At 34.1% G+C, this 20,400-nt stretch overlaps 1 protein-coding gene across 1 annotated transcript in view; it reads left to right on the top strand.

Annotated features, from left to right (window-relative positions):
* Nucleotides 1-5,628: 5,628 nt before the first annotated feature.
* Nucleotides 5,629-20,400, top strand: part of LOC131172973 (uncharacterized) — a 56,978-nt gene continuing 42,206 nt past the window's right edge. The window contains exon 1 of the mRNA XM_058134609.1: nucleotides 5,629-5,831. Within this exon, the coding sequence (XP_057990592.1) occupies nucleotides 5,629-5,831 (203 nt within the window). The remainder of the gene's footprint in view (nucleotides 5,832-20,400) is intronic.

Here is a 20,400-nt window from a genome sequence, read left to right as displayed (position 1 = left end):
CATCCAAGGTGTTCAACAATTTTTTTCTTTGCAATTTACACATATTCAAAGTTCTTAACATGAATTTAAAGAAAATTTCATGGTTAGGTCACTAACATTAAAGGAGTGAGCTTTCCAATTTGCTAAAGTTCTTCCTTTCCTTTTCTTTTTGCTCCCAAAAGAATCCCCAAGATGCTAGAACAATTTTTTGTGTTGGGAAATTTAGGTTTTAATGGATAGAAACCTAAGAAATCAAGCTTGGTAAAGCTTTGGTTATGGAGGGAAAAGGGGGGTGGCATGAAGAAGAAGGAGAGAGGAGCTTCACGAATTTTTGGGCTTCTTTTTCTTTCTTTTTCTGCCACTTAAGTCTTTTTAAATACCTTGGTGACATGTGTCAATACTTGATTGGGTTGGAGACTTTTAATGACATCCTTATGATGTCATAATTTCAATTTCTTTCATTTTTCCATCCTTTTCTTGTCCAATTAATTTCAATTAAATTTTTAACAACATTTAATCATATTTTATGTTATATAAATTATTTATTTAACTGGACAAGTTGGCCCAAAAATCATCTCTGAAGACGAAATGACCAAAATAACCTCCGTTTAGCTTAACGGGCCAAAATTGTCTTTACCGATTGAAAAAATTTTTCTAAGTATTTTCTTGGCATTCTAATGTCATAAGAACCTCAATGACCTTTCTCTGGGGTCCCAAGAATTATTTTATAATTTTTCCTAAATTTTTTTTTATTAATTATTTTAGTTAATTTTTTTTTGGTTCCTCACTTTAGTTTAAATATTTTTTCGAACGTTCTAGCTGTCCGGACCGACACTGGTCATCGGAACAGTAGACTGTATGGACTAGTTAAAATGAGGATGTTACATATATTGTGGCAGAAGAGATTGAATGTTAACAACTAGAAATATCTTCAAGACATTTTTGCATAAGTAACCAACAAACTGAAATAATTGACAAGTACACTTAACTTGTTGATTAGAATGATCAAAAGTAACAACACATTGTGTTTGTTTGTCTTTCTTCCACACCAAAAAGGTACATATAGTTTCAACATAAAAAACCTTTTCATGATGATAAGAGAGACCATTTACTAACTCCTCTTAGAATAACATAAAGACCTCCACTGTGTATATTTTTGCTGCTTCTTCTTTAATGTTCATTCTAAGTCTTAAAATTGGCCTTTTGAACTTACTGCCAAAATCAGCATCATTTCTTCATCCCTTTGTGCTATGAGAGCTTGATCAAATTGCCTTATGAATTCTAATAAAAACATACTTCTTTTCAAGTGCTTGTCAAAAAATGCATTAATACTTGCATTTCGTTGTGTACTATTCATGGTAACACAAAAAACAACATAAGAGTAAACTATAATCCATTTTTCTCATTTTACATACAATTTGTTTAGCTACTTATGGGAAAATTACCTAGAGGGAGTAAGTGAAAAAAAAAATTACCAAAAGGGGTGAGTTATAAGTTATTTACTGAAATGGGGTGGGAATTGCTAAGTTGGCAAAGAGAGAGAGAGAGAGAGAGGTACTCCACTATAAGTAGCATCTAGGTGTTTACAAAAGACTAAAAAATTTCTGAGGACTGAAGTGAAAAAAAAAATAATTAAAAATGAAATGCTACTTAACGTAGCGACCGACCGCCACCCTGAGAGAGAAATATTCTCTCGTGGACTGATTTGTAAAAAGTGGGCTGATGTGTAAAAGTGGACAAAAAAGTGGATGGACTGATCTATAAAAAGTGGAAAAAGAAGTGGACTGAAATGAAAAAGTAACATCAGGACGCTAACTATGAGGCGTCTAGCCGATGGGACCCATTAGCTAGGAGCTACCCATGGTAGCGTCTAGCTGGTGGTCTTAGTAAGCATGCAGGTAGAGTCTACCTAGGGTAGCAACCACTGTGTAGTCCAATCCTCGTTCATACATGCAACCCGACCTCACCCTTTATATAAATCTTCTCACCCTCTCCCTTTCAGTTTATGAACTGGCCAAACCTCTCCAAACTTGAAGGTATGTGTTTTTTTTTTTTTTTTTAATTATGTGTAGTGATAAATTTGATGTTAAGAAAAATAATGTTTGTATTAATAAAATATTTTAAATTTTTGTAACACTGTCACTTTAGGTAGTTCCATACATTCTACTATTCTGGTGACTAACTTCTATTCGGACGATTGGAATGTCTAGAACCACCCTTAAATTAAAGTAAGAAGTCATAATTTAATTTAATAAAGATCAAATAAGGTTGAAGGAAAATAAAAGAAATGGATTAGAAATTAGTTAAATGTGCACAAGTCCCGGTGATGAGTAACTCCCCTGGGAAGTGGCTAAAGATCGGTATTTTGGGTCTGTTTGCCACTTCAATTCATGTAGGACCTTGTAAAACTCTTAATTAAGACTCAATTAAGGTATAATTATGAATTAATAAGTCAAAGAAATGAAAAGAAGTAAAAGTATTCACAAAAGTGGCAAACTAAGTAGGTGTGCACTTGCGCCTTTCACACCTAGGAACTTGGCCACTAAGAGTTAGAGGACTAAAGTGAATTAATCAATAAGTTAAGGGGCAAATAAAAGCTTGGAGAACTAACTTGAATCAATTATAAAGTTGAGGGGAAAAATTAGAAATAAAAGAAAATACCCTATGGACCAATGGACAAAGAATGAAGGACCAATGGGTGAAAGACAATATAAGTAAATCTTATCTTCTTCCTTCCCAAAAACTAGCCGGCCACTCTTATTCTTCTTCCTCTTTTCTTTGTTTTATTTTTGCCAACAACCATTTCTCTCAAAATTTGAAGAGAAAACCTCAAAATCAAACCCTAAATCAACCAATTTTGGAGGCCTAAGCAAGAGGGTGTAAGAAGGGTTAGCAATTAAAGCTTGAAGAACCTTAATTCCATAAAATGGTTGGAGGAAATCTAAAATAAAATGGGGATAGCAGCTGGTTTCCCTCAAGGTTAGTGCTAAAACCTCTATTTTTTATCAAGCTTGAGTAAGGATAACACTAGGGACAAAGGGGGAAATATAAGATAGTGAGAAAGATAGTTGGTAGGGGTGATGAAACCCTAGTTCTGCTAGTAGGGTTACAGAACTAGTCACATTTGAAAATTAGTAACTTGAGCTAGGAAAGTTGGATTATAGTGATCTTTATGTTTATAAAAACCTTGATGAATGCTCTAAAACTTTATAGTTTTGAGCTAGACCTAATTCCCGTGCTATGATGGTGTTTGAGGGTAAAACTTTTTATTGCTCAAATCTGGAAAACTGACCTGAGGATTTCCAGAAGCAGGACACTCAATTTTGAAAATGCATAACTTATGCTCCAGAACTTGAAATAGTGTGATTCTTGAACAATTAGAAATCTAAATGAATACTCTAAAACTTTGTAGTTATGACCAAAAATTGATTTTGTTGGCTGCATGGTGAAATTCTTACATTTCTTGTCACTACTCTGACTGTGACTGGAGTCTGGAACGATTTATACTTTTTTATTCATAACTTTAGTTGTGGCCCTAATTTTGATATGATTTAAATTGGAGACTGAATTGAACATATGAAAGTTCATTTCTGGAAAAGATGCCATGAAGCCCTTATTGCTAGAATTTTTAGTGGAATTTTAACTTTGCTGCCCTGTTCACCTAAACTTAACTGGAAATTTAGGACAGTAATGATTCATAGGCTTATAATTTGCATTCTATAATTCCAAATGACATGAAATTTATGGAAAATGAAAAAGACATAAGGCTAAAACTTTCATGAAGGAATACTGTCCAAAAATTATGGGTAAGTAACCTTAAAATTAACTAGAAAATAGGGCATAGAATCTAGAACCTAGTAGGAGTGCATTGTGGACTATCCGGAGTAAAAAGGGTATAACTTACCCTAGGAAACTCCAAACGAGGTAATTCTTATTTTGTTGGAAAGTTAAGATCTAAGGATCAACTTTCATGAAGAGAAAATTGGCAAAATCTAATTGCAACATGTTCAAATCTGGACTCCAAAATGTATCCAGAACCTACCCTGTAATTGGTGAAGTTGAAATTTTGCTTAAGGATAGCTGTTGATTAATTGACCATAACTTTTGATCCTTGAATCCAAATTAAGTGATTCAAAACTATATTAAATTTAAGACATAGATTTAAAAATCTCATGAAGAAAGTTAAATTTAAATTTCGCAATTTGTAGGTCAAAATGCTTGAGCAAAGTAATGCATAAAGTTTGATTTTTGTTAGAATTTGACAATGGATATCATATATGTGAATTTTGTATAAATGTATGAAATTTAAATGCATGCAATATGAAAATATGATAATGGCATAAGTTTATGTGCATACAAGTATTGTTGATTACATCATGTAAAAACAGAAATGATAATTACCTTATTAAGCCCAGGTAAACCTAGACAGTGAATTATAGTTTCAGATAGATTGGCATGTCAATAGGAGACATCATTAATAGTACTATATTAATTATGTTACTGGATTGATGAATGTCTATTAGAGGCACTGAGTGCCCATTGTTGAACCAGTTAGAGACACCGAGTATTCAGTACCGGGCTCCATATCCAAACAGTTATATAGAGGCATCGAGTGCCCATTGTTAAACTGGTTAGAGGCACCGTGTGTTCAGTACTAGGAGTCCCACATCCAGTCCATATAGTTCTGTTATAGGTTACTGGGGCACATGACAAATCTTAAAATGTGATTATTAATTAAGAAAATGCACATAAATATAATAAGAACTATGTTAAACCTTGAACATTATTTATAAAATCTCTTATAATATATATACAAGTTTTACTTTCATTCTTTTTAAATTATTAGTGCACCACTAAGCTGTGAAGCTTAGCGCATAGATTTTTCCTCACGCAGGTACAGAAGGTAAAGAATAAATAGCCAAAGATAAGAGAGGAGGGAGTCGATTTGCAGAAAAGTCCGAATTCACCTCATTCTTGGACTTTGTGGTAGATGAACTACCAATACTAGATGCATTTTGGTCACTCATTTTTTGTAATTCAATTATCATGCACTAAAACACTTGATGTAAATTTGTTTTGGGTGAATATAAATTAAGTACAAACATACTTTGTTATATTTACAAATTTATGCTTAAATATATGTTATGTAAATATTCACATATGATAAAGAAATGAATTTGATTACAAGTATGATGAGAGTCAATTAACAATATTATTGCAATTGAAAATATGATTATCAGGGGTTATTAACAGGTGAATGTTAAAAGTTTAGGGGAAACTCTTTCAGTTTTTTCCTTTGAAATTTATGACTAAAAATTAAAAGTAAACGCAAATTAAGTAAATTATTCAAATATAAGTTTAGGTGCACCATGCACGGAATGTCGTATTCCTTTACTCAGTTTCACTATAGGTCGGGTAGTGGGTGTTACATTTAGTGGTATCAGAACTTTGGTTTAGGCATTCCTAGACCTAAATAGATAGAAAGACATGGCATGTGTGTGATCATGCATTACATCTACAGAGAAATGAGATGACACTTATGCAGATCTATTCTCCTGTCTATTTTAGTTAAAGAATAGAGTCAGAATCACAAAGGGCTATTGATAAAGAGGTAGAAAGTCATGCCCTGGTAGTAGTGGTGACAGAGGCATGAGAGATCCAGCTGCACAGGCATCTGGACAGCCTGTACAGCTGCAGCAGTTCTTTTTCCAACAAATGATTGATTTGTTTAGACAGATGACAAGAGTCATCCCACAGGCTCAGCCTTTATCGAAGTTCCACCTGGAAAAGCTTAGGAAATATAGAGCAGTGGATTTTAAGGAAAAGAAAGAAGATGATCCAGCAGCTATTGAGTATTAGTTGGAGAGGACAAAGAGGATTCTCTAGCAGTTGCATTGTACTCCTGAGCAGAATTTAGAATGTGCAGTTGCCTTAATTTAGGAAAATGCATATTAATGGTGGGACACAGTATCACATGTGGTCTAGCCTGCTGACTTGACCTGGGAATTCTTTCTAGCTGAGTTCAGGAAGAAATATATCAGCCATATCTATCTTGAAGATAGGAGGAGAGAATTCATTAACTTGAGGTAGAGACACCTCACTGTGGCAGAATATGAGAGGGAGTTTGTTCGGCTGAGTAGATATGCTAGGGAGATTGTGCCTACAGAGGCTAGCAGATGCAGGAGATTTATGGAGGGTTTTAATGATAAAATTAAGCTCCACATCATAGCACTGCAGATGAAGGACTTCACTCAGCTAGTTGTCGCAGCTATGAGTGTTGAGTGGGTAAAAGATAGTGAGCAGAGTAGGAGGACTAGAGAGCAGCAGAATAGAGTTCTTGGGCAGTCCAGTTCTACCTATACAGCTAGTAAGAGGCTCAAGGGACCCCAAAGATAGGCACAGTCCCAGATACAGGGACAGGGGTCTACATTCAGGAGGAGTCAACCAATAACTTCGGTGGCTAGTGCTCCAGGGTCTGCAGTGAGGGGACCAACCCCAGCCACATGTGGCTATTGTGGGAAGAGGCATACAGGTAAATGTTTGAGACTGACTGGAGCCTGTTACAAATGTGGTGCTATTGATCACTTCCAGAGAGATTGCCCTAGGAGGAGGACTACCTCTGTACCATCGACAGAGACGTCCATTCCTACAGCATAGAGGGGTAGGAGACCTAGCAAATCTGAGGTAGCTAGGGTACTCAGAGAGCTACATCTAAGACAGTAGAGAGACCTGACACCCGGACACCAGCACGTGCCTATGCCATTAGAGCCCGTGAGGAGCATGACGCACTAGATGTGATTGTTAGTATATTTACTCTTTTTGACTCCTCAGTACATGCATTGATAGATTCAGGTTCTACACATTTATATATTTGTACCACTATACCAGAAGAGAGGGGTTTACAAAAGGGTACAATTGAGCAAGATATTCTAGTCACAAACCCTTTAAGCCATAGTGTGATAGTGAACAGGGTCTATAGGGATTGTCCTTTGAGAAGTTAAGGACATAAGTTTCCAGCTGATTTGATAGAATTGCATTTTCATGAGTTTGATGTGATTTTGGGGATGGATTGATTGTTGAAAAACCAAGTTATTGTGGATTGTTGCCTAAAAAGAATCACATTGAGAAATTTTTACAATGAAGAAGTGACAGAGGTCATATCAGCCATTACAGTAAGGAAGTTGATAAGGAAGGAGTGTAAAGCTTACTTAGCTAGTGTGGTTGAAACTAGGAAGGCAGAGCCTAGTATTTATGACAAACCCACAGTGTGTGATTTCCTGATGTATTTCCCGAGGAATTGCCTGGGTTGCCACTAGAGAGAGAGGTGGAGTTTGCCATTAATGCGATGCTTGGTACAACACCAATATCTATTGCTCCTTATAAGATGGCACCCATTGAGTTAAAGGAGTTGAAAATACAACTGCAGGAGTTGCTTGATAAAGGGTTTATACGCCCTAGTGTGTTGCCCTGGGGAGCACCAGTGTTATTTCTGAAGAAGAAGGATGGGACACTCAGATTATGTGTTGATTACAGACAACTAAATAAGGTGATTGTGAAGAACAAATATCTCTTGCTCAGGATAGATGATTTGTTTGATCAGCTGAAGGGAGCAAGCATCGTTTCCAAGATTGATCTTAGATCTGCGTATTACCAATTGGGAGTAAAGGAGTCTGATGTGCCTAAGACAGCCTTCAGAACCTGCTATGGGCATTATGAGTTCTTAGTAATGCCATTTGGGCTAACTAATACACCAGCGGCTTTCATGGACCTTATGAACTGTATCTTCCATTCTTACCTAGATCAATTTGTAGTGGTATTTATTGATGACATTTTGGTGTATTCTAAGAACCGGGAGAAACATAATGAATATATGAGGATTGTACTACAGATGTAACACCCCTATATTAAGTAGTTTATACACTACTATTTTGGTGACTAGTGTCTGTTCGGACAGTCAGGATATCTAGAACTATATCTATGTCATCTAGAAAAGCCATAAATAAAAATTAATAGAAATTATATGAAGGTAAAATGGAAATAAGGAAAACAAAGCATTATCGGGTAAATGAGTTGAGGTCCCAGCGATGGGTGACCGAACTGGGAAGTAATTGTGAGCTCAGTTGCTACCCTAATTTCATGTGGGATACTGTGACACCCCAGGCCTAGGGATAATTGCAAAGCTAATGGTAATGTGAAAATCACAGAAAAGAATAGAGAACAAGTTTAAATAATTAAATCAGAGTTCAAGAAGTAACCTAGTACTATTAGAAAAACTTATCAGATTGATAAGGGGTAATTTGGTCAATTCACCCTTAGAGGTGACTCTTGGCCTAGATGTCCATTAAAATGTAAGAAATTAAAATTATGAAAAATAAATTAAAAGAGAAGAGGTGTATGGAAGAAAAGAAAAAAGAAAAAAAATTCAAAAATTAAGTTAATTATGACATCATCAATGATGCAAGCATGACTTAATTAAAATTATAATTTTAAATTATGAAAAATTAAGGATAATTATAATTAAAATGAGACAAAATTAAAAAGAAAAAAAAATTATTGTCTTCTTCTTCTAATGTTGCTGCCCCTCTCTCTCTCATAAATTCTCTCAAATTTCTACCATTACCAAGTGAGTTCAAGCTTTCAAAGCTTGATTTCTTCCCATAAACCCTAGCCATAAATTATAGAAAACTCCAAATTGGTCCTAGAAAAGAAGAATTTAAGGGAGAAATTGAAGAAATTGGAAGAGAAATTGAAGGTTTAGAAGCACCATAGAGGTAAGTCTCTCTCTCTCTTCACTTAAGTTGGTTTATGCTTGTGAAAATGAGGTTAAGCAAGTAGAAATTAACTTAAGAATTGAAAAAAATTCATGCATAGACTCAAGCCATAAAATTTGATCAACTTGATGGGGCTAGGGTTTGATGGAAATTGATGGAACAAAATGTGTATTCAAGCTTAAATGAGTAAGTAGATATGATTAGAATACTTGAATTGCATGAATTGTGGCAATTAGAAAATTAGGGTTCATAGTAACTAGGGTTTTAGAGGAATTTGGGGATTTTTGAGAATTTTTTACCAATTGATGTGTATAATGCTCAATTTTGGTCATTTAGTGTGTTTTGAATTGGGAATTAGGGAATGGAATTGAGATAAGTTGTGGTTATGGAATTGTTGAATTCTGGGACTAATGAGTCCAACTAGGTTAAAGGGTCATAAGTTGAATTGTGTTACTCCAATTGGTGTGAGGCCAATTGGAGATAAAATTAGGGTCATAATACTACATTTTTTATGAAGAAACCTTGCCCAAAAACTGACCATAAGTTGGTCTAAAATTTGGGAATTGGTGCCCTGATTCTGGGTAGAATTGAGCAAATGAATAGTACATATTCAAATGGCCATAACTTTGTGTAGATAGGTCTAAATGACCTGATTCTTGAACCCATGGAAAGCTTAGACATAGTAGAACAACTTTCATGAAGAACACAAACCCAAATTCTAACCATAACCTAATCAAATTGCTAACTAATATTAGCTCATCAAAACTATCAGAATCAAATTTGCCCAGAAATTCTAAACAATGACTAATCTGGCTAGTTATGGTAAAAATACAATAAATTGAGCTAAAAAACTCCAAATGGAGTGATTCAAAAAGAGAATTAAAGTAGACACATTAAGGAACAACTTTGATGAAGGAAGTTTAGCCAAATTCCCATTGTAGGTTGGTCCAATAGAATAGTAAACATTGGTGACCAAATCTGAAATTTTAGAATTACTTCAATAAGCCTTGAATTGTAATTGACAACCAATGCCAACCAATTTGTGACCCAAAATGCGGTATGACCATGTGTTTGGAAATTTTATATCTATTAATTATGAAAAAGTCAACATTTTGCATGAATAATAAAGTGAATAGTAACTAGAAATACACCAAATGCAAAGAACTCAACCCTTGTGAGAATTTATAGGTAAAATTAAGTATGCAAAATTTAATTGTTGGATTAATTAGTAAAAATGATTTGGATGGATATTGAAATACTTTAATTATGTGTTTTAGTTGAAAAGGAGCCCTCCAAGAAAGGAGGAAGAGTGGATTGAGTTAAGACAAGCAAAAGAGGTTTGTGCACAACAAACTTAAAATTCTTAGTTTCTATTTGAAAAATTATTTGAATAAATATTGCGAACAATTTTTGATTATTATGACTTTGAGAATTTTATTTGCAAAATAGTGTGTTGCCTACCTTGTAAATGAGAATTTGGAATGCAATATGATTTGTGAATTTTATGAAATATTTGAATGATATAGTTTTGAATTGAACTTTAAAATCACACTTGGCATGACAACTTTATTGTGTTCCTTCTCCATCTATAGAGTTGAGATTGATTATATTCCTCCATCTCTGACTTGCCAATTTGAGGTTGAGATCAGATGAGTACTCATATAGCTAGCTAGCCACCTCCCTCATTAATTTCGATTAGTGAGATTGTAGATTGCTTTGTCGTGGTGTACAACACAACATTGATCGTGAAATTTTGTGTCATGACCTAAGTTGTGTAATTATTGGCAACACTATTATTTACAATTATTTTGATAAATTGTTGTTAAAAATATTGACATTGGCTTTGTGAATTATGATTATAGAAATTTTTAAATTTTGTTCCCAAATGAATGATTATATTTCTTGTGACTTTTAAAAAAATTATTGTTGTGCACCACTGAGTAAAATTACTCAGCAATGACTTTTTCTTGCTGTCGCAGATAGATAGAAGGATAAAGCAGTAGAGTGAGCTGCTATAGTTGCAGGAAAACATATTTTGGGATCTTTAAGGGTATAATATTTTATACCATTGTAAATTTCTTTTGATGTAAAATATTTGCACATATGTATCTATAGAACTGAAGGAGCAGTTGTACAATCAAAATTGTAATAATATTATTTTGTCCTCTTTTCTTGAAATGAGAATTTTATTTATAAATTGCATTGACTTCAATGATATTGAGATTGCTAGAAATTGTGTTGGTTTGCATTGGATTGTGTTGAGATTAATTGGTGTTGTGGATTTATTACATATTGGGAGTATTTTTAATAGGTTTTAAAGAACTGTTTTCTCAATTTTTAGTTGACACTCTGCCAAAATTTCTATACAATTTTCGCAATATCGAATTAATCAAAATTTTAGTTCATAACATAAACTTCAATTAAAGGCTTTTTAATATTTATTCAATATTACCTTACACTTTTAAATGATTGGAAATTGGTTTAAAATCCCTTGTAGTATATTTAATGGGTTATCGGCAGGCGAAGTTCAATAATTCATTAGGTATACTACGGGATTATATTATGCCTTACAGAGGGGTAGTGTAACACCCTCACTGTAGCAATTTCGTACATTCTACTGTTCCGGTGATCGGTGTCGGTCCGAACAGCTAGAACGTCTGGAAAAATATTTAAACTAAAGAGAAGAACCATAATTAACTCAAATATTAATAAGAAAAATTTAGGAAAAATTCTAGAAATAAAATACAACCAAGTTAAATGAGCCGGTGCCCTAGCTATGGGTAAGGAGCCCTGACCCAAGAGAAAATTCATAAAATAATTTTTGGGACTCTAGAGAAGAGTCATTGAGGTTTCTATGGTATTAGAATGCCAAGAAAATGCTTAGAAAAATTTTTCAATCGGTACAGGCATTTTGGTCATTTCGCCTTCAGAGTGATTTTTGGCTAACTTGTCCAGTTAAGTAAATAATTATTATGACATGAAATATGAATAAATATTGCTAAAAATTAAATTGAAAATGAGTAGAGAAGAAAAGAAGAGAAAATGAAGGAAAATGCCAATTATGACATCATTATGATGTCATTTAAAGAAATTTCCACCAATCAAATTAAATCACCACTTAATTAAGTAATAAAAGAGGATAATTGAGACAAAAAAAAAAAAAAACAAAAGCCATCTGCTCTTCCTCACCAAACCAGGCGTCACCCTCCTCCCTACCCATACCTCTATGGAACCTCAATGAAAGCTTCAAATCCCACCTCATATCACCTTAAAACCACAACCTTGCTTCACAAAAAATTGATCTTGCATCTTGAACAACCTCTAGCCAGCAAAAAAAAGAAGAAAGAAGGAAGTTTTGGAGACTTGGAAGAGTGAGCAATAGAGGTTTGTGTCCAATCTTCTACCCTTTTTACTTAATTTATGTTTATTGGCATGAAATAAGTAGAAAATGTAAGAAAAACAAAATAAAACTTATGTGTCTCCATCCCTATAATTTTGGCAAATTAGGGGTGGTTAGGGTTTGATGAAATTACTTGAAATAAAGTGGCTATGAGCTGCCCTTGGCATGAGATAAGTGATTGAATATGTTTGTGTAAGTGAAATGCAAGTGGAATGCATGAAAGAACTTGAAAAAAATATGGACACTTGAACAACATTAGGGTTTGCTCATGTAATGCTATATTAACCTTGTAATGGTCAATTAGTGACCATTTGAATGTGTGTGAGGAGGAATTGAAGTGAGTAAGGATGTTGGAGTTGAACTTAGGCATGCTGCCCTTGGTGACTTGCATGACTGGTTGTGAGTCCAGCAGGTTTGGATAGCTATAAATGGAGTTGTATAGGTTCAATTGGTGCAAGGCTAATTGGACATGAAACTAGACACATAATGGCACAACTTTAGTGAAGAAATCCTGCCCAGAAAACCAAACCAAGTTGACCTAAAAATTGCCATAATCTGGGTGACTTGCATTATGCCTGGGCAAAATGACCAAATGAATATTATTTATTCATTTAGTCATAACTCAATGTAGAAAGGTCCAATTGACCTAAACTTTTACCAGAAGATAGCTGAGACATAGACCTACAACTTTCATGAAGAAATCAAACCCAAATTTTGATCATAACATATTCAAAAACTGACCTGCAGTCAGTGTACAAAACACTGTAGATTTGGTTCTGTCCAGAAAATCTGGAAAATTTGCAATCCGGCTAGTTATGGTGTTTAGGCCATAACTTGAGTTACAAAACTCCAAATAGAGTGATTCAAAAAAATAAATGTAACTAGACACAAAAAGGAACAACTTTTATGAAAACAACTTTGCCAAATTCCTACTGTATAAATGACCAATGGAACAGTAAACTTAGTGCTTGAAATCTGAAAATTGTGAATAACTAATACTAAGCTTTGAAATGGTATTGGCAACCAATACCAACAACTTTAGAATGCAAAATGTGGTATGTTGGGGATATTAGAACCAATATACCTATTGTCTATGAGAAAGTCAACATTTTAGTTGACTAATGAAATAAATAGTAACACCGAAACTTAAATTTCAAGAATTGTAAAATTTAAAAGTGTAACATGCCCTAGTACACCTAGAAAATTGGTTTGGATAGGTTGGCATGCCAATAGCGTTCAGTTAGCAGTACTGCACATGGTATTATACCATTCTGTGATTTTATGGCTTTTAGCCATTTTGATACTATGATGATACTTGGCCTTGTGCCTAATGTTTACTATAGCTTATCAGTTGTTCTGTTGCACAGTGGGAGATACATATGTGATCGATGGTGTGACAGCTCGAGGTACTTGATACCCAATGCCAGTTTACCCGTTTATCCAGTTCAGTCATCCAGTATAGGTTACTTGGGCAACCAAAAATGAAAATTGATAAATTTAATGAAATAATGAATATAACAAGTACCAAATAAATAAGACCATAAATAATTATCGAAAATTTGTCTGCATGAGACATCAATGCATTTACTACATATTTATTGACTTTTAGTTCTTTTTATTTTATTATTGGCACCACTAAGCATTATTGCTTAGTGCGTTGCTTTTTGCCATGCGTAGGCTCTGGAGAGACCGACAGAGAACCCAATAGACCACAAACTGGGTGAGGCCGTCCACAGTTTTGCATAGTGTCCGTGTCACCTCATCGACTTCAGTGCATTGGTAGGACACTAGGTTTCATTTTGGTATTTTGTAATTAACTTTTACTTTCTCATGTATAATTGAGACTTGTGTAATATATTTTGGTATTAATGTAAATAGTGAAAATTTGTGTTTATAAATGAAAAAAAATTGAGTATTTATTTATGATTTGTATATGAATATCATGTGAAATGAATGAATGAGAAATGAAAATATTGTTGAGAAATATTGAGACTTTGTTGATAAAATGGAGTTTGGGAATGATTGAAAACTTATTGGAAGTGTTTTTCACAGGTTTCGAAGAACTGTTTTTTCCATTTTTAGCCGGTACTCTGCCGAATTTTCTATAAAATTTGCGAAACCTCAAATAAATTTATGATTTCAATAAATGACTTAAATGAGTTATAATTCACAAATTGCACTTCATAACCATTAGAAATAAATTAAGGAAGAATAAAAATGATAGAAATAAAATATGGTGTTCTGGTACATTGTGTGACATATCTTACTCGACTATACTGTAGACAGGTAAGGGGTGTCACAGGTAGGATGTGGCATGTTTTAGTGGTATCAGAGCAATGTTTTGAAATGAGTTTAATACTATAAATTGAAATATTTTCTTGATTAGTACAACTGCTCAAGTGTTCTTAATTGATACATATGATGCATTTACATCTTGAATATAAACCATTGGGGATAATTCTCCTTGTGTTGGTTGCCAGGGAATAGAATTTTGTAAATTGAAATAGAAGAGGGAGATCGCTCAATTGAGCAATCAGTTGAGGATGAGGCATAAGGGAAAGCCCCAGCTCTTTAGAATGTTAGTGGGTTAGCTACACCAGCTCCACCCATGCTGTAGTTTCCTGCTCAGTTCGCTCAGTAGATGGCTGCTTTATTCCAACAGATGGCTAGAAATATGCCAACACAAGCCACAATTCAAGCACCAACAGTGCAACCCTAGCCTCCAACCAGGCAATATGATAAACTGATCAAATATGGGGCTACTGAGTTTAAGGGTACTGTGGACCCTTTGGAAGCAGAGTAATGGATTGAAAGGATGGAAAGAGTATTTAAAAAGCTGTACTACATGGAAGAACTAAAGTTTGAATACTCGGTTTCTCTGCTATAAATGGATGCGTATCAGTGGTGGAAGACCATCCCACATAGCCTAGTGGAGCCCCTAGTTCTAACCTGATCAGATTTTCTGAGGGAGTTTAGGCAGAAATAGGTCCTTGACACATATGTTGATATGAAATTGCAAGAATTCCTAAATTTGAAGCAAGGGGACAGAACAGTAGCAGAATATGAGAGAGACTTCTCCAAACTGAGTCATTATGCTAGAAGCCTACTCCCCACTAGTAGGGATTGATGTAAACGGTTTGAAATCGGGCTAAGACCAACTTTGAGATTGCAAGTAGTGGGGTTCAGACATCAAAATTTTTCAAAGCTAATTTCACAAGCCCTGGATTTAGAGAGAATTGAAATGGAAGGGGGCACCTAAGAAGGGAACAAAGGAGAAAGAGAAAAGTGAAAAGACTTCAGGTCAAGCTACGGGTAGTGGTTCAGGAAAGAGGAAAAACTTTGGAGGATCTAGGTTTCGTAAGTCTGGTAGAGGAAGATCCTCACGACAAAGGCCACCCAGGTCTACCCAACAGACATCTAGGGGGACATTGTCAATCCGCACCTGTGAAACCTATCACACCCTACCCCTCTGTAAGGTATAACATGATCCCGTAGTATACCTAATGAATTACCAACTTCGTCTACTGATAACCCATTAAATACACTACAAGGGATTTTAAAACTTTTCTTACTTCTTTTTACAATGGTGAGCACTATTTACAGGTGTTAAATTTTTTTTTTTGAACTGAAGTGAAAAAGCTAACACATTTGAATTATTAGTAATTTCAGTAAAAATTTTGGCAGAGTGCCAACTGTATTTTGAATAAAACAGTTCTTCAAAAACCTGTAAAAAGCACTTCAAATATATTTCTAAATCTCAACTCCAACATTTAATCAACTCAATATGTTTCTCAACTCAAATCCACAATAATTTTTCAGTAATTTTAAAGGCTGAGATAAAAGAAATATAGTATAAATTTTACAAGCCAAAATAACTCACAATTTATTTTACAACTTCAAGGTACAATTTTAAATTTACAACTGCTCAAAACCAAGAATATTATATACATACAGTGAACATACATTACAATACAAAATGTAAAATATGGTATACTCAATATACCCGATGATCTCTCACTGAAGCACTAGCAGCCTAGTCTGCTGCCCTGTCCGTCTGTCTACCTGCGACAACAAGGAAAAGCTATCCCTGAGACAATATCTCAGTGGTGCACAACATTAACCAAATACAACTTTAAATCACAAATCATAAGTCATATAAATAATGGATACTTAAACCATAGTTAAATTCAAGATAATGAATATCGTAAAGAATTTGAACTCCATTTCACATTATCACAATAAGTCTCAATAAGTCAAAACATGGTTAAATTCAAAAGACAGTGATTGTCAATAAGAATTTAAACTCCATTTCACAATTTACAAAGTTCATATAACACAAATTTGATCAAATAACTGAATAATACAGTTTTACAAATCAATAACACAATTTAAATACTGCACAATTACATTTCACAAATTATCAAAGCTCATTATAGAAAAATTTTGAGTCAAATAATTTAATAAACACAGTGTTGCCAATTCGTACACAACTTAAGCCATGACACAAAATTTCTGATCAATGCCGTGTTGTACACCACAACAAAGCAATCTACAAACCCACTAATAGAAATCAATGAGGGAGGTGGCTGGCTAGCTAGCTAATGAGTACTCATCCGATCTACAACCTCAACTGGCAAACCAGAGAGGGAGGAAAATAATCACACTCACCCTAGACTGATAAGTCAAAGAGGGAGGAATATAATCACACTCACCCTATAAATGGAGGAGGAATATAGTAATGGTGTCATGCCAAGTGTGAATCAAAATAATTCCAAATCATAATATTTAAATATTTCATACAAACCAAAATCATATTTGATCTCAAAATTTCCATTTGCAAAGTAGGCAACACACTAATTTCCAAATAAGATTCTCAAAGCTAAAACAATAAAAAAATTATTCATAACTCATTTTTCCAAATAAATTTGCTAATAAAAGCAGTGAATATAAAAAGTATTATGCACAGACACAATTTAAAACTATATTATTCAAATAAATTTTTAAGTAGAAAATAAGAAATCAAAATTATTGTGCACAAACACAATTTAAAACAATAACATACAAATAATCATAATTTATTTCAATTGAACAATTCAAAAGAAATAACTATTGTGTACAAACCTCTGATAACTGTCTCCTGGCCTTGACTCAGTGTTTCCTTCCCTTTCCCTGAGTCTTTGCTAACTGAGAAACACAATTTGAAGTGTTTCAGTACTCATTTAAATTGTCTCTAACAATAATGCTTGATAATTAATTCACTGAATTCTATTATTTGCTTAGTCAACCTAATATGTCGACCCTCGATGCATTCTAGGTAAATTAGGTTTTAATGTTACTAATATGTCACATTTGTAGCCTTTTAGGGTTGGTACATGTTACCCAATTCATTTCCATGTATATTGCGTTTTATTGCAATTTGCTGGATTCCGGGATACTAGTTTGACCTAGCCGGACGACTTAGTTCCCTCGATTTTCGGGTTTCGGTCAAAACTACAAACTTGTAGATCTATGTCTTATTGCACGCGGGGCAAAATTTCAGCTCATTCTGAGTTTACTAGACCAAGTTATGGTTATTTTACTATTCCTGGTTAAAATGCATCAAAATTGGTCACTTTAGGTCATTTTAGGTTTGGCCAGTTTTTGGACCCGAACTTGTGCAAGCTTTTTGACTTACCTATGGTCATTTCTAGGCTTTGGTGTCTTCATAAGATTTGTAGATATAGGTCTTAAATATTCATGGTAAAAAATTCAGGTCAATTGGACCTGTTTTGAGTGAGTTATGACTCAAACACTAACTGCTGCCCAAATGGTCAATTTTCAGGCCTTAATTGCACTAATCCGGATTTGGTCATTTTTCAAGTTACCTTACAAGTAGAATTTTAGTAAGCTTCCTTCATGAAAGTTGGCAATTTTTGTGCCTAGTTTCACCTCCAATTGGTCTCATACCAATTGGAGCCACACACTTAAGGTTCTAGGCCCATAACATAAACTGTCCTATTGCATTTTATTCATTACTCATCAAAGGACACTTTTAACACTTACCAAACTACACATTCATGCCAATTCTGGTTTGTACCATAACCTAAACACATTTCACAACATATTTTTGGTCATTTTGGCAACCTATAATCACACTCAATATGCACCATATAGTACAGAATTTTTCAAGCTCAAATTACAACAATTCAATCACCTAACCTAGCTCATTTACATGTCCAACCTCGCACCATCATACATATACATAAGCTGCCATAACAAGTACCACAATTCAACATTAACATTCCATAAACCAAACATGAAATAATATTTTTATGGTTCACCATTCAAGCTGCCGATTCATACACCTCTCTCCATTAATGTCCAAGCTTCCAAATTCAAGTATACATTAACAATATACTTAGTATACATCACTCAATTTATTCCTACAAATATAAACACATAATCAACCCTTTAATCTACCATTTACAAGCAATAATAAACTGTCCTTAAGGAGTTTCCATGGCTGCCAAAAGTACACATCTCCCTTTAAACATCAAACCTCAAAATCTCTCCATAATTCAAGTACCCATAACATTCTTACTAACTTTAATGAAGCAATAACCAAAAACACAAACTTACCACTTTGGAAACTCTTCAAAACCTCTCCAAAACTTGGTCTTCTTGTTGCCTATCTACTGCCCAGGGTGTATGGACAACCTTTAATGAAGGAAAGTGCCAAGAAAGGAGCTTGAATCTCACATGCATGGAGCTTCCAAGTCATCAGGCAATGGAGGTTTGTTGGGAGCAATTTTGGCTGAATTTGAGAGCTTGAAGATGAAGTTGAATCTACTGTCCAAATTGATGAATAAGTGGTTCACTTTGGTGGGTGAGTGGTGTAAGTAGTATGCCCTAGAGCATATCATTTAGTATGTATCTTGTACATATTTTTATTAATAAAAGGCATTTCCACTTTTCCGTTTACATAATATATTTATGTGTAATAGAAAAGGTCCATTGATATTTTGTTAGAAATATTATTCTTAAGTTGTTAAGAATATCAGTGACAATATTTCTAATGCAAAGTATCATAAATAGGTTCACAATCGAGGATACTTCATAATAAGGACATGACTTATCCAGAAAGATTGTATTCATATTTGTTCCCAAGTTATTTATATGAGATAAGATGAAATGGTGAGTCTCATGCCATATAACAAACATGATAGGCACTTATAAAAGATAAGTAGGCCGAACCAGTGACACTTATGACAAGCACATGGAGTTTACTCTTGTCAATGTTTTGTCATAAATCATATTAGTGCATATAATCTTTAGACCTGAGATAGCACAGTTATCTTGTATATAGGTAGTTTGAATTTGATACTGCTTTCATACTTATACTGTGTATGGGTATATGGGCATGTGTTGGCTCCTACTAGTTATATATGGAGGTAGGTGTTGATCAAGATGGAATCTGTTCCTCTAAGTAAATAGAGATAAATCCTATGTTCATTTAATTGTTCTTGATGTTCCAAGTTCCTGGCCAGGACAGATAGATTTATTCAGAAAAAAGTTTCTGATGAGAAAATCTTTTTAATCAAGAACTAGAATTAAAAGAGAACATAATATTCATAGCAAATGGAGTTTGACATAAACCATGACTCCAGCTTGAGTTGGGATTTTGTAACAGAGAGATTCTAGTGCATGGTAACATATGATTATAGGTTCATTTAAGGTAAACCTTATTACTAATTGGGTGGCCATGGCATGCTATGCTAGGTGTTAACCATGGTCTATGAGGTTCATAAAATGATTTAGAGAAATTATTTATGGTAAGAAAGAGTTTTGATGATATTAAGAGTTGATATCATGTCTCATTGCCAATTAGTGATGAGCCTAGTAAGTCACACACATACACAAATTATCACCTATTTAAATATAATTTAATTAATTAATTAATTAAAGAGTTTAATTGATTAATTAAATAGGTTTTGTTTGCAATTAAATTGCAAAGTCCCTAGCATGACTTGAAACCAAATCTAGATTATTGGATGTATAGTATAAGTTAAATTTATAGTTAAAGTGTTTAAATATGAATTTAATTAATGAGAAATTAATTAATAGAGATTAATTAATTAATTTATATTTGATATAAATTGATTAGAAGAAGAAAAATTATTATTTTGGGCTAAGAACTCAAAATTAATACACAGGGGCATTTTGGTCATTTCACAGTGTGACACGTGGCACCTTGAGACGGTGATACATGAG

The sequence above is a fragment of the Hevea brasiliensis genome, chromosome 14 (genome assembly GCF_030052815.1).
Source record: "Hevea brasiliensis isolate MT/VB/25A 57/8 chromosome 14, ASM3005281v1, whole genome shotgun sequence".
NCBI classification, from domain to species: Eukaryota; Viridiplantae; Streptophyta; class Magnoliopsida; order Malpighiales; family Euphorbiaceae; genus Hevea; species Hevea brasiliensis.
This window is presented reverse-complemented; position numbering and strand designations above follow the sequence as displayed.